General features: G+C 51.6%; 1 protein-coding gene across 1 annotated transcript in view; it reads left to right on the forward strand.

Moving 5' to 3' along the window:
• LOC116966823 (glycogen [starch] synthase, muscle-like) overlaps window positions 1-16,828 on the forward strand; it is a 185,169-nt gene that overhangs the window by 67,372 nt on the left and 100,969 nt on the right. The window contains exon 10 of the mRNA XM_033013163.1: window positions 11,945-12,065. Within this exon, the coding sequence (XP_032869054.1) occupies window positions 11,945-12,065 (121 nt within the window). The remainder of the gene's footprint in view (window positions 1-11,944; window positions 12,066-16,828) is intronic.

Consider the following 16,828-nt stretch of genomic DNA (forward strand, 5'->3'; position numbering starts at 1 on the left):
ACTTCTCCTGCCTGCAAATGGCTGCTGAGGCAGCCTTTAAAATGGGGTCTTGTGCCTGGACCATGGTTAGGTCCGGGGCCAAAACCACTCCCGCACTCTCCTTTTCTCGAGGCTGCTCCCTGGCTGCAGCTACCTGTCCTTCCTCATGGGGATCCCATGCTTTCCCATTCCTGGCTCCTTCCCTGGCCAAGCAATCCACCCTCTGATTTCCCTCGCCTCGTGGACTATAGGGTGCCCTACTAGATAGAGGGGATGTACGGGGGTTGTCCATGTGGACAATGCTACTGGAAGCACCAGTGTCCAGCAGATAACTCCCGACCACATCCTGGACCTCCATCTTGACCCAGGGCCTCCCACATGGGCCATACTCTAACGGGCATAGGAATGCGGGCTGTTTCGCTGGCAGTCATAAAGGTGCCGGGGGTGCGGATACGGGCGCGCCCTGGCCTGTTGCCATGGCTACCTGTCCGGACCCTCCCGCCTTGGACTGCAAATAGTTCAATAGATCTTTTATATCTATTGTTACCTCCGGGGCTGGGTCGGCTGTTCCCGGGGTCATATCCCCCACTGCTCTACTTAGGTTTCTGCACTCCCTCTTGTAGTGCCCGGGCTTCCCACACCCGTAGCACACCGGCCTCATCTCGGAAAAGGTCTGGCTGCCTTCCTGTTTCCACTGCCTCCTTTTGGGGGGTGCCGGTACTATTTCGTGCACCTTGCCCTTGAAGGGCTTCTCCTCACTTCTCTCTCCATTGCGGTACGCAAGGGTGAGCTTCCTGATCACCTCCGCCTCGTTAAGGTTTGGGTCAGCTGGGTCGAACCAGTGCTCGGCCCTTGCCCTAACTCGCGGGAGGCAATTCGCCACCAGAGTCTTCAGCCAGTGAGCTGTTCTCCCATCTAAATTCTGCCTATCTAAAGGCATCCCACACGCTCCCTCATACACTGCCCACAGCCTGTCTGCGAACATGTCCGGGGACTCAGCTACCTGCTGCTCCGTCTCCCCCACCCTGGTGAAAGGACTACCCTGATTCAACCCCATGGCCTCCAGAACCGCTGTCTGTGCCGCTACCCATGTTTCAGGTCTTCCCCCTTCCCTGGAGGTCACTGCCTTGCATAGGTATGAATCTAGGGTCATCAGTAGCAGCTTTACCCGTTCTACCTCATCGCAATCGTTTATTTCGGCTGCCTGCTGCACCTCCATAAAATGCAATGACGGGTCTCCTGCCCTGGTTAACTTGGGAACCTGAGCCACCATCCCCCTCAGCACATGTGCCCCATGGGGAATGATGATATCATCTCTATGGGCCCCCTATCTGCCTGCCCTACCGGGGGACCATATTTCCTTTGCCGTGCCGGGCACATCTGCCCTACTCTGGGCTGTTGCCCCTTTACCCCCAGCTCTCCCACCATGATCGGTAACCCCACCACCTCGTGGTGTGCTACACATGGCGCGGAAGCCGCTAACTGTGGGTGCTCTCCCGCCCCTCCTTGGGCCTGTCCCTCCCCGGACAACCCGAACCCCACCTGCCGACCCGGACCTATCCCCGGCGCCTCAGGAGGCGGTCTATTCCCCTTTGCCACTGGGGAATCATCTGCTGAGGGAAGCCCTCTGCCCCCAGGGGACCCCCCTGGTCCTACCAGGTGAACCCGTCCCCTAGTCTTGGACAGAGTCTCCTCCAGCTGCGCTATCCTTGCCTGGCAAGGCCCGTGATCACTATTGCCTAGCTCGCTACGGGCCACCCTGTATGCTGCTTGTATATCCTGGAACTTTCCCTCCAGCTCCCTGCACTTCTGTGTACTCTGAGCCAGGAGTTCCTGGGCGTTCCGTTCCCTCTCCTTTGCCTCTACCACCAGGCATTGGAGGAATTCCTGGGCATTTCTGTGGGACTCCCTCGCCTGCAAGATACACTGCCTGGCTTTACTGCATTCCTCAGATAGCCCTTCCCCTTCTCTAGCGCTTTCTTCAGCGCTGGCCCTAGCTTCTCTCAGTTGCTCTTCCAGTCTGTCTACCTGTCTCTGCATATTTGCTACCTGCTGTGATAGGCAAGCTAGCCAAACTGCCTTTTCCTGCCCTTTATTATACAGTTTGCTTTCCGTCCATTGAGCTGCAGCTACTGCTGGCTGCTCTGCTCTCAACAGTGCTATCACCCATTGTTTGGTGAGATTGATCTTTTTAAACAGATAAGAGGAGATTCTCTCCTCCATCTTGCTACGTTCTCTCACCCCCTCTGACAAATCACATATCCCAAACCACCGAGGTCCTGCCGCGGTCGCCATTCTGTAGGGGTTTTGTTTTTCCCTTTACTCCACAAAAGGATTCCCCTAGGTTCTAGACCTCGGAATTATGGTGGGATATGATAAAAGGTTGAATTGACCAGAGTGTGCCGATGAGAGAAAACAGAAACCAAGATGGACTCAAAGCAAGTCTAAAATTTACAGGCTTTATTAAACAATGAGAAATCGAATCTCACCAACACTACACAATGCGTGGCTAAACTTATGCTTTAAACTAAAACTATGGACGAAAACTATCGGGCACGTCGTAAAACTTACTTTAACACAAGTTACTTGCAAGCATACTCCCCCTTGACCTTTCTCCCCTCAACCTCCTATTTCGGGAAATTCACCAGGTCACCAGGATACTCACAGCGAAGTCGATGCAGGCCCACGAGCTGTCCAGCAGAGCAGGAAGAGCAGGAAGAGAGAGCGAGTTCTGGCTTGACTTCGGCTTTTATACCTGAGCTTCCTTTGAAACCCCCAGGTGGTCCTCTGGATAGAAGGGGTTCTTTTGATGTTTCCCAGTTTCGATCTGGCATGAACAATAGGCTTCCGATGATAAGGGGTTTGCTGATGTCATGATCCCTCAGCCTGATCGTTATCATCCCCGATGGTGATTGTGCTTGTGCTGGCCTGTTTACCACCGTCTGCTGAGGCTTGGTTCCTCCCTTTGTGTATCCAAGAGAATCTCGTTATCTCCGTCTCAGCCTTCCCTGTTCACACCGTTGTGTGATGTCCAAGTCCACAGGCCAGACGGGTTTGATTCTTGATGTGTATTGGGGGGGGTTTTTTCCGTTGCAGCCAGCAAATTTGTCTTTTAAGATATCCATGTGCTTATTCAATTTCTTCCATAATTTTGGAGGATTTGCCCAAATAACTTACACCCCTTAAAAAGTTACCTCTTAAAAATACTTCATACAAAAAACATTGAAATCATACTTCTACAATGCACTAAAACATGATTTTAATACATCAAATTTCAAAACGTTCCTACCCTGGGAGGGGGGATACCCTCCTTCCAAACCCTCTCCCCACTCGGTTGCTCCACTCCCTCACCGGGTACCTCCAAGACCAGTGATCAGTGATCGCACAGCCTCCCCCCTTTCAAAAACGCTCCAATCCAAATTAAAGCATATATATTGCATTCAAGTGTAAGTTAAAAGACTCGCTACAGTATGCACCATATTGCACAATTTCAAGCTGAAAAATGCAAATGTTCCATATCAATGGGAGGGGGACACCCTCCTCCCTCCAACCCCCCCCCCCCCCCCCCCCCCCCCGGTCGCTATCCTCCCTCGGGCTTGGTCTCTCGCAATTTCTCAACCAATGTTGGCAGCCCTGTGGCAGGTGAACCACCACAGTCCACAGGGTATCAGCACCCCAGGCCAAGCTCAACCAAGTACTGTCCCACCAACGGACACGAGTCCAGAGCCCAACAGTCAGCGGTAGAGAGGGAGATGGAAGGAAAAAAGCAGAATGGAGCAGTCACTGGCTGTGGCTGAAGAGGAAATATGCTGTCTGGGCTACCACGTGACCATCTAGAGGCTGACCATAAGACACACACCCAGGGCTGATCACCCTGCGGTGGGCCTGCCTCGACTGAGGGTGTCTTGTGATAAAAGGCCGAAACACCCAGTGATGTTGAGGTACACAACTGAAGATGTGTCTGATTGGTAGCAAAATCACCTAATGGTCACCCCCAAGAATACCAAATGTCAATTGTAGTGAAAAACCTTAGGGATTGTAACATCCAGTCCTACTAATCAATAATTGTCACGTGTACTGAGGTACAGTGAAAAGCTTTTGTTGTGTGCTAACCTTTCAGAGAGAAGATAATACATGATTACAACCGAGCCATTCAGTGTACCGACACATGATGAAGGAAATGACGTTTAGTGCAAGATAAAGTCCAGTAAACTCCAATCAAAGATAGACTGAGGGTCTCCAATGAGATAGACAGTAGATCAGGACTGCTCTCTAGTTGTTGGTAGGATTGGTCAGTTGCCTGATAACAGCTGGTTAGTAATAATTAACAATGGGCTGGTTAACAGGATCACAACTTGGTTCTGAAGTCAATCCTGGTCTGTACGAGGAGGAACAGCATCTCATATTTCGCTTGGGCATCTTACAGCCCAGTGGTATGAATATTGTTTTCTCTAACTTCAAGTAACCCCGGTATTCCCTCTCTCTCCATCCCTCCCCCACCCAAGTCGCACCAGCTTCTCATTTTCACCCAGCAAACAGCTAACAATGGCCCGTTTCCTTCATCATTGTTACTTTTTTGCATCTTTCCTTCATTGTTCTATATCTCTCTACATCATCTCTTGTTTCACTTTCCTGTGACTTTCAGTCTGAAGAATGGTCTCGACATCACACGTTCCTTTTCCCCAGACATGCTGCCTGTCCCGCTGAGTTACTCCAGCATTTTGTGTCTATCTCTGGTTTGTGATCATCTTCCCATAAAAAATAACCTTGCATTCTCTGAACTCACTTTTGGCCAGGAACATGGATATGCAGGGAATAGCGGGACATGGATTGTGTCCAAGATAGACTGGATAGACTCAGCTTGTACTCGCTAGAATTTAGAAGATTGAATTCTAGAATTATAGAAACTTACAATATTCTTAAGGGGTTGGACAGGCTAGATGCAGGAAGATTGTTCCCGATGTTGGGGAAGTCCAGGACAAGGGGTCACAGTTTAAGGATAAAGGGGAAATCTTTTAGGACTGAGATGAGAAAAAAAATTTCACACAGAGAGTGGTGAATCTATGGAACTCTCTGCCACAGAATGTAGTTGAGGCCAGTTCATTGGCTATATTTAAGAGGGAGTTAGATGTGGCCCTTGTGGCTAAAGGGATCAGGGGGTATGGAGAGAAGGCAGGTACAGGATACTGAGTTGGATGATCAGCCATGATCATATTGAATGGCGGTGCAGGCTCGAAGGGCCGAATGGCCTACTCCTGCACCTATTTTCTATGTTTCTATGTGTGTGGGAAGATAAGAGATGGTCTTGACATTATGTTCGACCCACAGTCACACACATAATAGAACATAAAACATCACAGCACAAGAACGGGCACGTCGGCGAACAATGTCTGTCACAAACATGCCAAGCAATGCTTATCTCTGCACATAATTCCTATCCATCCATTCCCTGCCTATCTACTTGCTTATCCAAAAGTCTGTTAAATGACACTATTTCATCAGCCTCCACCACCAGCACCAGGAGCATGTTCTAGGTACTCCCCACCTTCTGTGTAAAAATAAACCTTACCCTGTACATCTTCTTTCAACTTTGCCCCTCTCACCTTGAAGCCACGTCCTCCAGTATTTGATATTTCCACCATTCTGACTGTCTGCCCTTCCTGTGCCTCTCATCATTTTATTTACTTCCATCAGGTCTCCCAATAACCTCCAGCGTTCCAGAAATAACATCCTAAGTCTGTCCACTCTCTCGCTGTACCTTATGCCCCTGTCCCACTTAGGAAACCTGAACGGAAATCTCTGGAGACTTTGCGCCCCACCCAAGGTTTCCGTGCGGTTCCCGGAGGTTTTTGTCAGTCTCTCTACCTGCTTCCACTACCTGCAAACTCCGGCAACCACCTGCAACCTCTGGGAACCGCACGTAAACCTTGGGTGGGGCGCAAAGTCTCCAGAGGTTTCCATTCAAGTTTCCTAAGTGGGACAGAGGCATAATACCCCCTAATCCATGCATCTTTCTGGTAAACTTCTGCACCTGTTCCAAAAGCTGCACATTCTTCCTGTAATGGGTGACCAGACTGCACGTAATACTCTAAATGCTGCCTAACCAAAGTCCTATAGACCTGCATCATGTCTTCCTGACTCTTATACTCAATTTATCACTTATAAAACAAAGCTTACCATGTGCCTTCTTTGCCATCCTATCTACAAGTTCCCGATGTTGGGGGAGTCCAGAACCAGGGGCCACAGTTTAAGAATAAGGAGTAAGCCATTTAGAACGGAGATGAGGAAACACTTTTTCACACAGAGAGTTGTGAGTCTGTGGAATTCTCTGCCTCAGAGGGCGGTGGAGGCCAGTTCTCTGGATACCTTCAAGAGACAGCTAGATAGGGCTCTTAAAGACAGCGGAGTCAGGGGATATGGGGAGAAGGCAGGAATGGGGATGATCAGCCATGATCACATTGAATGGCAGTGTTGGCTCGAAGGGCCGAATGGCCTACTCCTGCACCTATTGTCTATTGTCTATTATCTACTTGTCTTGCCACTTTCAAGGAGTTATAGACATGGACCCTGTAGATGATATGTGCATGTACCTTTAATATAGTTACCTCACCACAACTAACCACTCCCCATATCACAAGTATAATTACAACCTCCCCACCCACTGTTCTCTCTCTAGTTCCCGTGACAGACCACGTACAGCTAGTGCTGATTGTAATGTTACAGTATGTTACAGTATGAATAAACGAAGTAAAGTTACAGTGTGTTGATGACAATCTTTACATGGTGTCAGAAGTGGGATGTGAACTCACGCCTCCAGCTGACGACGAGCTGGGCAAGCTGCCCTGCAACTACAAGATTGTTGTCGATTCCTGGTGAAGACGCGACTGTTATTCGAGTCGCGTCCTCGCCCCCCCCCCAGCGGCCTACCTACTGGATTGGCGCGGCCTTTCCTGCCGGGATCGACCAGAGCTCCAGCAGCGGCGGGACAGCACTGTAACATCGCGGGGCTGGCGATGCCTTACCAGGGATCGCCGTCTGGAGCCCGGAGTGCTGGACCTGCGGCACCGACATCATGGAGCTGCGGTTTGCGGGCTCCCAACGTGGGCGGCGCTGATGGACAGCGCGGGGTCCTGCGACTCTGCCCGGCTCGGCCTGCGGACTCGGGAGCTGCGGACTCCGGCTGCGGGAGGCGGCTGATCAGGAGGTCCGGGCCGCTGAGGAGGATGTTCACCGTCGGGGTTCAGCGTCGGCGTTCCATCAGCCCGGCGAGATGGCCTGAGCATCGGGCCGCCCGGGGTGGCGACTGCGGGTGCTCGGAAGGCCTCGACCACGAGTGAACATCTGGGAAGAACGGAGGGGAGGTTGGCTGGACTATGGTGCCTTCCTCACCTTGTGCCACTGTGTTATGTTGTGTCGTGGACTTTCTGTGTTTGTGCTTTTTTTAAAATTCTATTTTATTTTTAATATGTTTTATTATTTATTATTATTTTATTTTTTTTATTTTTTTGATACTGCCTGTAAGGGAAATTCATTTCATTGTCTCTAACTGAGACAATGACAATAAATTTGAATACAATACAATACAATACAATACAATACAATATGATGCGAATAGGGCTGTTGAGCCAAAACCAAAAAGGCCTAAGGCAGGCAACGCCATTGTAGTGGGAGACTCCATTGTGAGAGGTACGGACAGGGGTTTCTGCGGCAACAGACGGGATGCGAGGATGGTGTGCTGCCTTCCTGGTGCCAGGATCCAGGATGTCACGGACAGAGTGCAGAAAATCCCCAAGGGCCAGTGGTAGTGCATGTCGGCACAAACGATGTCGGAAAGAAGGGGATGAATATTCTGCAGCGTGACTTTAGAGAGCTTGGAAAAATGCTGAAAAGCAGGACCTCCAGGGTTGTTATCTCCGGTTTGCTTCCAGTTCCTCGTGCTGGCGAGAGCAGGAACAGGGAGATACGGGACCTGAACGTGTGGCTGAGGAACTGGTGCACGGGGCAGGGATTTAGATTCTTAGATCACTGGGATCTGTTTTGGGGTAAGGGGGAACTGTACAAAAGGGACGGATTGCATCTTAACAGGTGTGGGACCAGCATTCTGGCAGGCAGGTTTGCCACTGCTACACGGGTGGTTTTAAACTGAATAAGGGGGGTGGGGTGTCGAATGGGCTAGTGGAGGATGGAGTTAAAGGGAAAGGGTTTCTTAAATGTGTGAGCGTAGAGACAGAGGGGTGTAAAATGAGGGTAGAAGCAATAGGTAGCAAGGTGAAAAGTAAAAGTGGCAGGCCGGAAAATCCTCCGGCTCAGCCCCCCTCTCCTGCACCTAATTTCTATGTTTCTACAAGACCGCAAGGTCGAGCCAGTGATCCGTCCCCCACACCATGTCTCCTTCACCATGAAGGATAGAGTTGAATCGACGCTGCATGGCATGGTAACAATGGGCATCCTGAAGGCGGTGAGCGAACCCACCCAGTGGGTCTCCACCATGATTGTTGCCGCGAAAAAGGACAAAAGCGAGATATGCATTTGCACCAACCCCAAAGATCTGAACCTGGCCATCAAACGCCCGCACTACCCCATGCGAACAGTAGAGGACGTCGCTGCACAGGTCGGCCCGGCCACAATCTTTTCTGTTCTCGATGCCAAGAGTTCCTTCTGGCAGATACCGCTCGATGAGCAGTCCTCCTACCTGACAACTTTCAGCACCCCCTTCGGCAGGTTCCAGTTCCTCCGAATGCCATTCGGGATCAACTCTGCTAGCGAGGTGTTCCAACGGACAATGGAACAACTGTTTGCCGGTCTACCGTGTGCCATCATCGTTGACGACATCCTGGTCTATGGTAAGGACGTCGCTGAGCACGACTTCAACCTCCGCCAAGTCCTGGACTGGGCCCGGAAGATCAACTTGAAATTGAACCCCAAGAAATGCCGATTCCGCGTCCCAGAGGTCACATATGTTGGACATTTATTTACGGCCTCGGGGCTGAAACCCGACCCGCAGAAGACGACTGCCACCTCCAGGATATCTTCACCCACTGACGTGCCCAGCCTGCAACGTTTCCTGGGCATGGTTAACTACCTGGGGAAGTTCATCCCCGACCTCAGCGAGCTGAGCGTGCCCCTGAGGAACTTGATTAAGAAGGACATTGCGTGGGCTTGGTTCCCTCAACACCAGAAAGCTTTCGACGTCCTGAACTCCAGACTGATCAGTACCCCCACACTCAAATGTTTTGACCTGAAGCGTCCCATTGTCATCACCTGTGACGCACCTCAGTTCGGGCTTGGTGCCGCTTGTCTGCAGCTCCACGATGGCCTGCAGCTGCCTGTTTCCTACGCGTCCCGCACCATGACCCAGGCCGAGCAGTGCTATGCTCAGATAGAGAAGGAGTTGCTGGCTGTGGTGTTTGCCTGCTCCAAGTTCAAGGACTACATTCTGGGCAACACTTTCACCATCGAAACCGACCACCAGCCGCTGGTCACCATCCTCAACAAGCCGATCCACGTTGCCTCATCCCGACTGCAGCGCATGATGCTGCAGCTCCAGCGTTTCCCTTTCGAGATTGTCTATCGTAAGGGCAAAGACATGTTCGTGGCCGACACGCTATCCCGCGCACCGCTGACGTCCACCGATCGCCACCCCAATGAGATGTCTGACCTGATGGTGCTCAATGTTAATATTGTCCCTTCACAGCAGATGAAGTCCCTGGTCCAGCACACTGCCAGTGATCCTGCCCTGCAACAGCTTGCTGCCATCATCCAGCAGGGCTGGCCCGACCGTCGTTCCGCTTTGCCGGCTGGCGCCGTGCCCTACTTCCTGGTCCGTGATGAGCTCGTACTACACGACGGCGTGGTTGTGAAAGGACACAAGGTTGTTGTGCCTGCTGCGCTGCACGACCACTATTTTCAGGCCGCCCACCGCGGTCATCCTGGGGCGACTTCGCGTAACCGTGTATAGCTAATGAGACGTGGTCGCCCTGTCACTACCTTGTTGCTTTTGTTTCGAAGGGGAAGGATGTAGATGATATGTGCATGTCAGAGCAGAGCGAATGCCAGGCAGCTCTGCAGTGTTCATCTCCCCTCCACGGCATCTGTGAGTGGGACCCAACATTGTCTCACAGAGCAGAGAGCGGTATAGCACAGGCTCAGTCCATCCAACCCATAATATGCATGCTGAACCTGATGTCAGCTTCAACTAATCTCCTCTGCCTGCATCCTTCCATTACCCACTGGCCAATATGAGCTTAGCAACAAATTCCCAGGAGTCAATATCACCAACAACTTCTCCTGGACCACCCATATTGAAGCAAGGGCCAACAAAGCACACCAGCGCCTCTACTTCCATAGAAGGCTTAGGAAGTTCAGCATGTCCCCAACAACTCTCACCAACTTCTATAGATGCGCCCTGGAGTTTAGAAGGATGAGGGGGATCTTATAGAAACATATAAAATTATAGAAGGACTGGACAAGCTAGATGCAGGAAAAATTTTCCCAATGTTGGGCGAGTCCAGAACCAGGGGCCACAGTCTTAGAATAAAGGGGAGGTCATTTAAGACTGAGGTGAGAAAAAAAACGTTTTCACCCAGAGAGTTGTGAATTTGTGGAATTCCCTGCCCCAGAGGGCAGTGGAGGCCAAGTCACTGGATGGATTTAAGAGAGAGTTAGATAGAGCTCTAGGGGCTAGTGGAGTCAAAGGATATGGGAGAAGGCAGGCACGGGTTATTGATTTCGGATGATCAGCCATGATCACAATGAATGGTGGTGCTGGCTCGAAGGGCCGAATGGCCTCCTCCTGCACCTATTTTCTATGTTTCTATGAAAGCATTTTATCAGGATGCATCACAGCTTGGTTTGGGAACAGCTCCATCCAAGACTGCAAGAAATTGCAGAGAATTGTGGACTCACACAAACCAACCTCCCTTCCATTGACTCTATTTATACCTTGTGCTGCCTTGGCAAAGCCAGCAGCATAATCAAAGACAAGTCACACCCTGGTCACTCCCTCATCTACCCTTTCCGATCAGGCAAAAGGTATAGAAGTGTGAAACGCACACCTCCAAATTCAGGGACAGTTTATTCCCAGCTGTTATTAGGCAACTGAACTTGCCTTTTCCCAACTGGAGAGCAGTCCTGCACCAGTATCTACCTCATTGGAGACCCTCGAACTATCTTTGACCAGATTTTACTGGCCTTATTTTTTGCATTAAACTTTATTCACATTATTCCCTTAATCATGTATCTGTACACTGTAAATGTCTCGATTGTAATCATATATTGTCTTTCCGCTGACTGGTTGGCACACAACAAAAGCTTTTCACTGAACCTCGGTACACGTAAGGCAATAAACTAAACTCAACAGGTCAAGCAGCATCTGTGGGGAGAGGAATTGTGGGCTGTGACGTTGCATTAGGGCTGAGAGTGCAGAGTGATGGTACTGCTATAAAGATGGGAGGAGAGGGGGTGGGGTGAGAGGCCGGTGGGGGCAGGGGGAAGGGGGGAGTTGGGAGATGGAGGGTGATGGGTGGACATAGACAAAGCAGCTGGAGGGTGGGGTGGGGCGTGGGGGGACGAGTGAAGGTGGAGACAGTTGCCCTTCAAGGCAAACAAAGGCATTTGTTCAGCATAGGGTGGTGCAGCGGTAGAGTTGCTGCCTCACAGCGCCAGAGACCCAGGCTTCAATGCTGACTACTGGTGTTGTCTGGACGGAGTTTGTACGTTCTCCCCGTGACCGCGTGGGTTTTCTCCGGGAACTCCGGTTTCCTCCCACTCTACAAAAACGTACAGATTTGTAGGCTAATTGGTTTTGGTAAAATTGTAAATTGTCCCTAGTGTGTGCAAGCTAGTGTTAGTGTGCAGGTCAGCGTAGTCATGGTCTGCTGCAGGGCCTGTTTCTGCACTGTATCTCTAAACCTAACTAACGTAAACATTGGATATTACCTTTGAAATGTTTCTGTTACTTCTTTAGACATTTGGACTTTGACTTGGATAAGACTCTGCATTTCTTCATTGCCGGCCGATACGAGTTCACCAACAAAGGGGCGGATGTATTCCTGGAGGCACTGGCACGCCTCAACTACCTTCTCCGGGTAAGGAGGTCCTACTGCAGTTGTTGCTGGCTATCCAGTCAATGGAGAGACTATACATGATTACAATCGAGCCCTGCACACGTGTACAGGCAAAGGATAGAGGGAATAGGGGAGGCAGATAGGATAGTGGCGTTTAAGAGGCTTTTGAATAGGTACATGGATATGCAGGGAATGGAGGGAAACAGATCACATGCAGGTAGACGAGATGAGTTTGTCTTGGCATCATGTTCAGCCCAGACATTGTGTCCGTTAACTAGGTTTCAGTCATGGCTACAACGTCCCAGTCCATGCCCTAGTCTCATCTGCCTTACCCGGGAGCATTAACCTCTGCCATATACCCCTTGATCCACACCTCACTGACGGACATCTACTGCCAATCCTTCATCAAACTCTGGAACTCTCCTCACCCTCCCCTCTCCCCCGCCCCCTCCACCCCACCCCTCTCACCCTCCCCTCTCACCCTCCCCCACCCCCTCTCCTCTCACCCTCCCCCACCCCTCACCCCGCTACACCTCCCAGCCCTCTCACCCTGCTCCACCGCCCTCCCCCTCCCCCCACCCCCCCTCTCCTCTCCCCCTCCCCCACCCCTCTACACCTCCCAGCCCTCTCACCCTGCTCCACGCCCTCCCCCTCTCACCCTCCCCCACCCCTCTCACCCTCCCCCACCTCCAACCCCTCTCACCCTGCCCCACCCCCTCCCCTCTCATCCTCCCCCACCCTCACCCTCCCCCACCTCCAACCCTCTCATCCTGCCCACCCCCTCCCCTCTCACCCTCCCCCACCCCTCACCCACCCCCTTCCCCCACCCCTCACTCCTCTCCCCCACCCACCCCTCTCCCCCCGGCCAACCCCCCTACCCCCTCTCTCCATATCTCTCCATCCCTCTGGAAACATTAGCTCCAGCACAGGGAATGCCAGGGACGAGGCTTGCCGGACCTGTGTATGGTGATGGATGTGAGGCAGCGAGCTGTTGTGGTCACCAGTCAGGGTGTGACCCTTGCTGTCAACTCCACTACAATGAGAGCCAGGACTAGAGGGCCAGAGCTGTAGCGGGAGGTTGAGTAGTCTGGGACTCTCAGGGCTCAAATTAATGGTTGCCCGGGTGGCCACTGACCACTGAAAGTGCCGCCGGGCAACCTAAACGGCGAGTCATTTTGCCCGGATTGGCAACTTGGTTTATAGGGCTTTCACGGCAGTAGGGTCACGACACATGACCCGTACTGTTGCTACGCTACTCCAAGTGGAGTACACGCGATGAACTGCAGGTAAGCACTTACCATGTTTCCAGAGTAGCGGGCCCGTTAAAACTCGCTGAAATTGTCAAATTTTGCACTGTAAATAATTATGGAAATCGGGATAAGCGTGTGAGACATTTAGCCTACTTCAGAATTCCAAAAGTGAGGAGAAATGACAGTAGATAGAAGCGAGAGCTGAAGGGACAACAACAGCCAGAGTGCTTAGCGGACATTGGCCGTTTGCTCACTGCATTTCATCAACTAAGGCATTATTTGTGTTTTTGCTTGACTCCTTGGGCATCTAAAAAGTGATAAATCTGGCTGTAATTCTTTTAAATCGCCCATGGTTCCCAGGTGTGTTTTTACATACAAAATGAAAACGCATCTGAAGAAAAATTTACAGCCAGATTTATCGCTTCTGAGAATTTTTAGATACCAAAGGAATCAAGAAAAAACACAAATAATGCCTTACTGTTGATGAAATGCAGTGAGCAAACGCGATAATTCCCAATATTTTCAATTCCGATATCTGCACAGCCAATGTTCGCCAAGCACTTTAGCTGCTGTTGTCCCTTCAGTTCTCGCTTCTCTTTACCTTCATTTCGCTTCACATTTGGAATTCTGAAGTTGGGTACATGTCTCTCACACTTACCCCGACTTCCACAATTTTTTACAGCGCAAAAATTCAACATTTTGGCTGTTTTTAACAGGTAGGAAAGTACGCATTTCTTGCATTAATAACATATACCGGAAGTTACAGATGTCCTCCAGATGGATTGAGCGGCTCCGTGCATCGTCTATGACCCAGTGACCTTACGTGTAACCCCTCTATACCGAAGATAGACACACAAAACTGAAGTAACTCCGCGGGTCCGGCAACATCTCTGGAGAAAAGGAACGTGACGTTTTGTGTCGGCGACGGTTGTGGGAAAGTTGCTAAGTGTGGCGTGATGGAGGGTCAGAGCGAATGTCGGGCCCCGCACAGTAACAGCAGCGGCTCCATCTCCTCCTCCTCCCGCACCGCCTGTTAGCGGCAGCTGCTGCCACTCCGCCAACGGCGCTTTCAAAACAGACCCTTGGAGGAGGGAGGTGTCGGTCAGTGGCGGAAGTAGAGTAGGGGGTGGTGGGTGATAGGAGGAGGGAGACGTGCCAAAACACTATCGGCAGCCCTGCACCGCAGCCAGGACCGATCCCGGTCTCCGGCGCTGCAGTCGCTGCCGACCCGCCACTGGACCAGCCCCCCACCCACATGAGAGCCTCCTCACGCCCGGGGGTGGCCAGAGGCGTTGGGAGTCAGGCGGGGGCGGCGCCCACAGCCAGCGCAGAGAAGCAACGCTAAACCCAGCTCACTCTGCCTGTACCGCCAGGTTAACCAACAGCCCTGTCTGGATTGAGACGGGGCTGTAGGCGAGACAGGCAGAGTTGAGCTGAAATTACCGTTCACAGAAGCCTCCGAAGCCTCGCGCGCGCGTGTGTGTGTGTGATTGCGCGCACAGCCGCCAAGATATTGTGTCCCCCCTGTCCCCTCCATATTTTGGTTGCGATTTCCGTGCCTGACAGGTGTTGTCCGAGGAGCGCTGGCCTTCCTTCCCACCTCCTCTGCCCCTTCCTCTCTCTCTCCTACGCCCCCCCCCCCCCCCCCTTATCCCTTATCCTGAAATCCCTCCTCTCCATCCCGCACTGATCCCCATTCCTGCCTCTATTCAGTCCTCACTGACATCCTGTGTGCTCCCCACTCCCTCCTCCTCCTCCTCCCCCCCCCCACCCCCCCATCTATTCATCCTGCACTGATCTCCCTATCCACCTCGCATTGATTTTACTTCGGAGTCACGTGAATGACTACGTGAAGAACCCCGCTTACGACGCATGCGTGCCATATCGCTACACGCATTGCAACGAGTCACAGCAGGGGGAACAACGTTCCCCTAGTGGAGAATTTAAAAGTCGGGAGCAGCAGGTAAGAGACTCTGCGTTCCTTCCACTTACCTTTTAGGTGGAGACATGGACCGGATCCATGATGGCTGCAGAAAACTGGCGGGGGAGAACCGCGGAGTGCGGGCAGCCGGCAGCAGCAGCAACGGCACGCGAAACTTCCGGAGAGGAAACAGCTGTGCCCGACTTCGCTCCCGCACCGGCAAAATTCACTTCTCGGCCGGGCGGGAAGCGAAGCAAAAGACGTCCCATATGCCAGTCTCAAGCGAGTCTGGCTTGGAGCAGTCGCTAGCGGCCAGTGCCGAGATTACCAGGGGAACAGCGGTGGACCTACATGGAGCAGCCGGAAGCGGCCAGGAAACGTTCGCATAAGGGCCGGTGCAGCCGGCTGCGGGACGAGGACAGTCCGCAAACCAGTGCCCGTGAGTACCGGGGACGGGAAGAGCGGGCATATGGGAGAGAGCAGCAGACTGCGGACCGGCTGCAGGAATGGGTGCAGCCGAGAACGTCTAGTGCCAGTGAGCACAAAGACCGTTTGGTGCAGTTGCTACAGGAGCTCCTCCATGGTGGCAGTCCCAGAAATATGGAGGCTAGCCACAGTGGGCAAGAGGTAAGTCCCACAGCGGTACCCCGTGTGGGGCCGCAAGATATCTCTTACTCCTCGGAGGAGAGTGGGCAGGGCCATAACCCTGAAGGAGGGGAGAAAGGAAAACTGCTTGATATGGTGGCCGAGTTTTTTCAACCAAATCAAACTGGGGCAGATTTGGATTCTAGGATGGCAGCCAGTATAAATTATATGTCTGACCATCAGTTACAAACACAAACCTTTACAGAGACTCTGGCTAGACATCTGCCCCCAGGGAATTGTAATTCTCTACAAGTACCCAGCATGAACCAATGTATATGGAAGCATATGGGGAAGGCCACCCGAACACACGACTTGAAAATCCAGAAAGCCTTAAAAGAGCTTACAGTGGGGATCACAGCCTTTGCCCGCACCCTGGAGAAAACAGAATTAACAAAGGATCACCAGGACGCTTTAGCTTTGTTCTGTAATGTCCAATTTGAGCTGAATAGCATGAGGAAGAGTGCTATTCAGCCAGCATTAGACCCGAAGTTCACGGTGATTTGCAAACAGAGAGCCCTCAAACCTCCAACCCTATTGTTTGGAAAAGATTTATTTAAACAGGTTAAAGAGCTTGATGAGGAATCAAATACATTGGGGCTCATTAAGACTAGTGCAAAGTCTTACTTTGGGCAAAAATACCAACCATATGGACCACCTAGAAGAGGGGCGTTTAGCGGTGGCAGTGCTAAACCCAGATACAACCCGCAGCAGCCTTTTTTAGCGTATGGCCAGGGACGACCACCCTGGAAGATGCGGGAGCATCAACCTCCAACACAACCTCTAAAAACAGAGCCCCCCTTTACAAAGAAACCAAGGAAATAATTCAACAACCACCAGTAACCATGGAGGTAGGTGGGTCTGGTTCTCTTATAATAAAGGGGAGCACGAGAGTTGGAGGGAGGCTGCAATATTATACGAAAGAATGGAATAAGATCACAAGAGACTCATATATTCTAAACAGTATTCAG

Source organism: Amblyraja radiata, chromosome 38, assembly GCF_010909765.2.
Source record: "Amblyraja radiata isolate CabotCenter1 chromosome 38, sAmbRad1.1.pri, whole genome shotgun sequence".
Lineage (NCBI taxonomy): Eukaryota > Metazoa > Chordata > Chondrichthyes > Rajiformes > Rajidae > Amblyraja > Amblyraja radiata.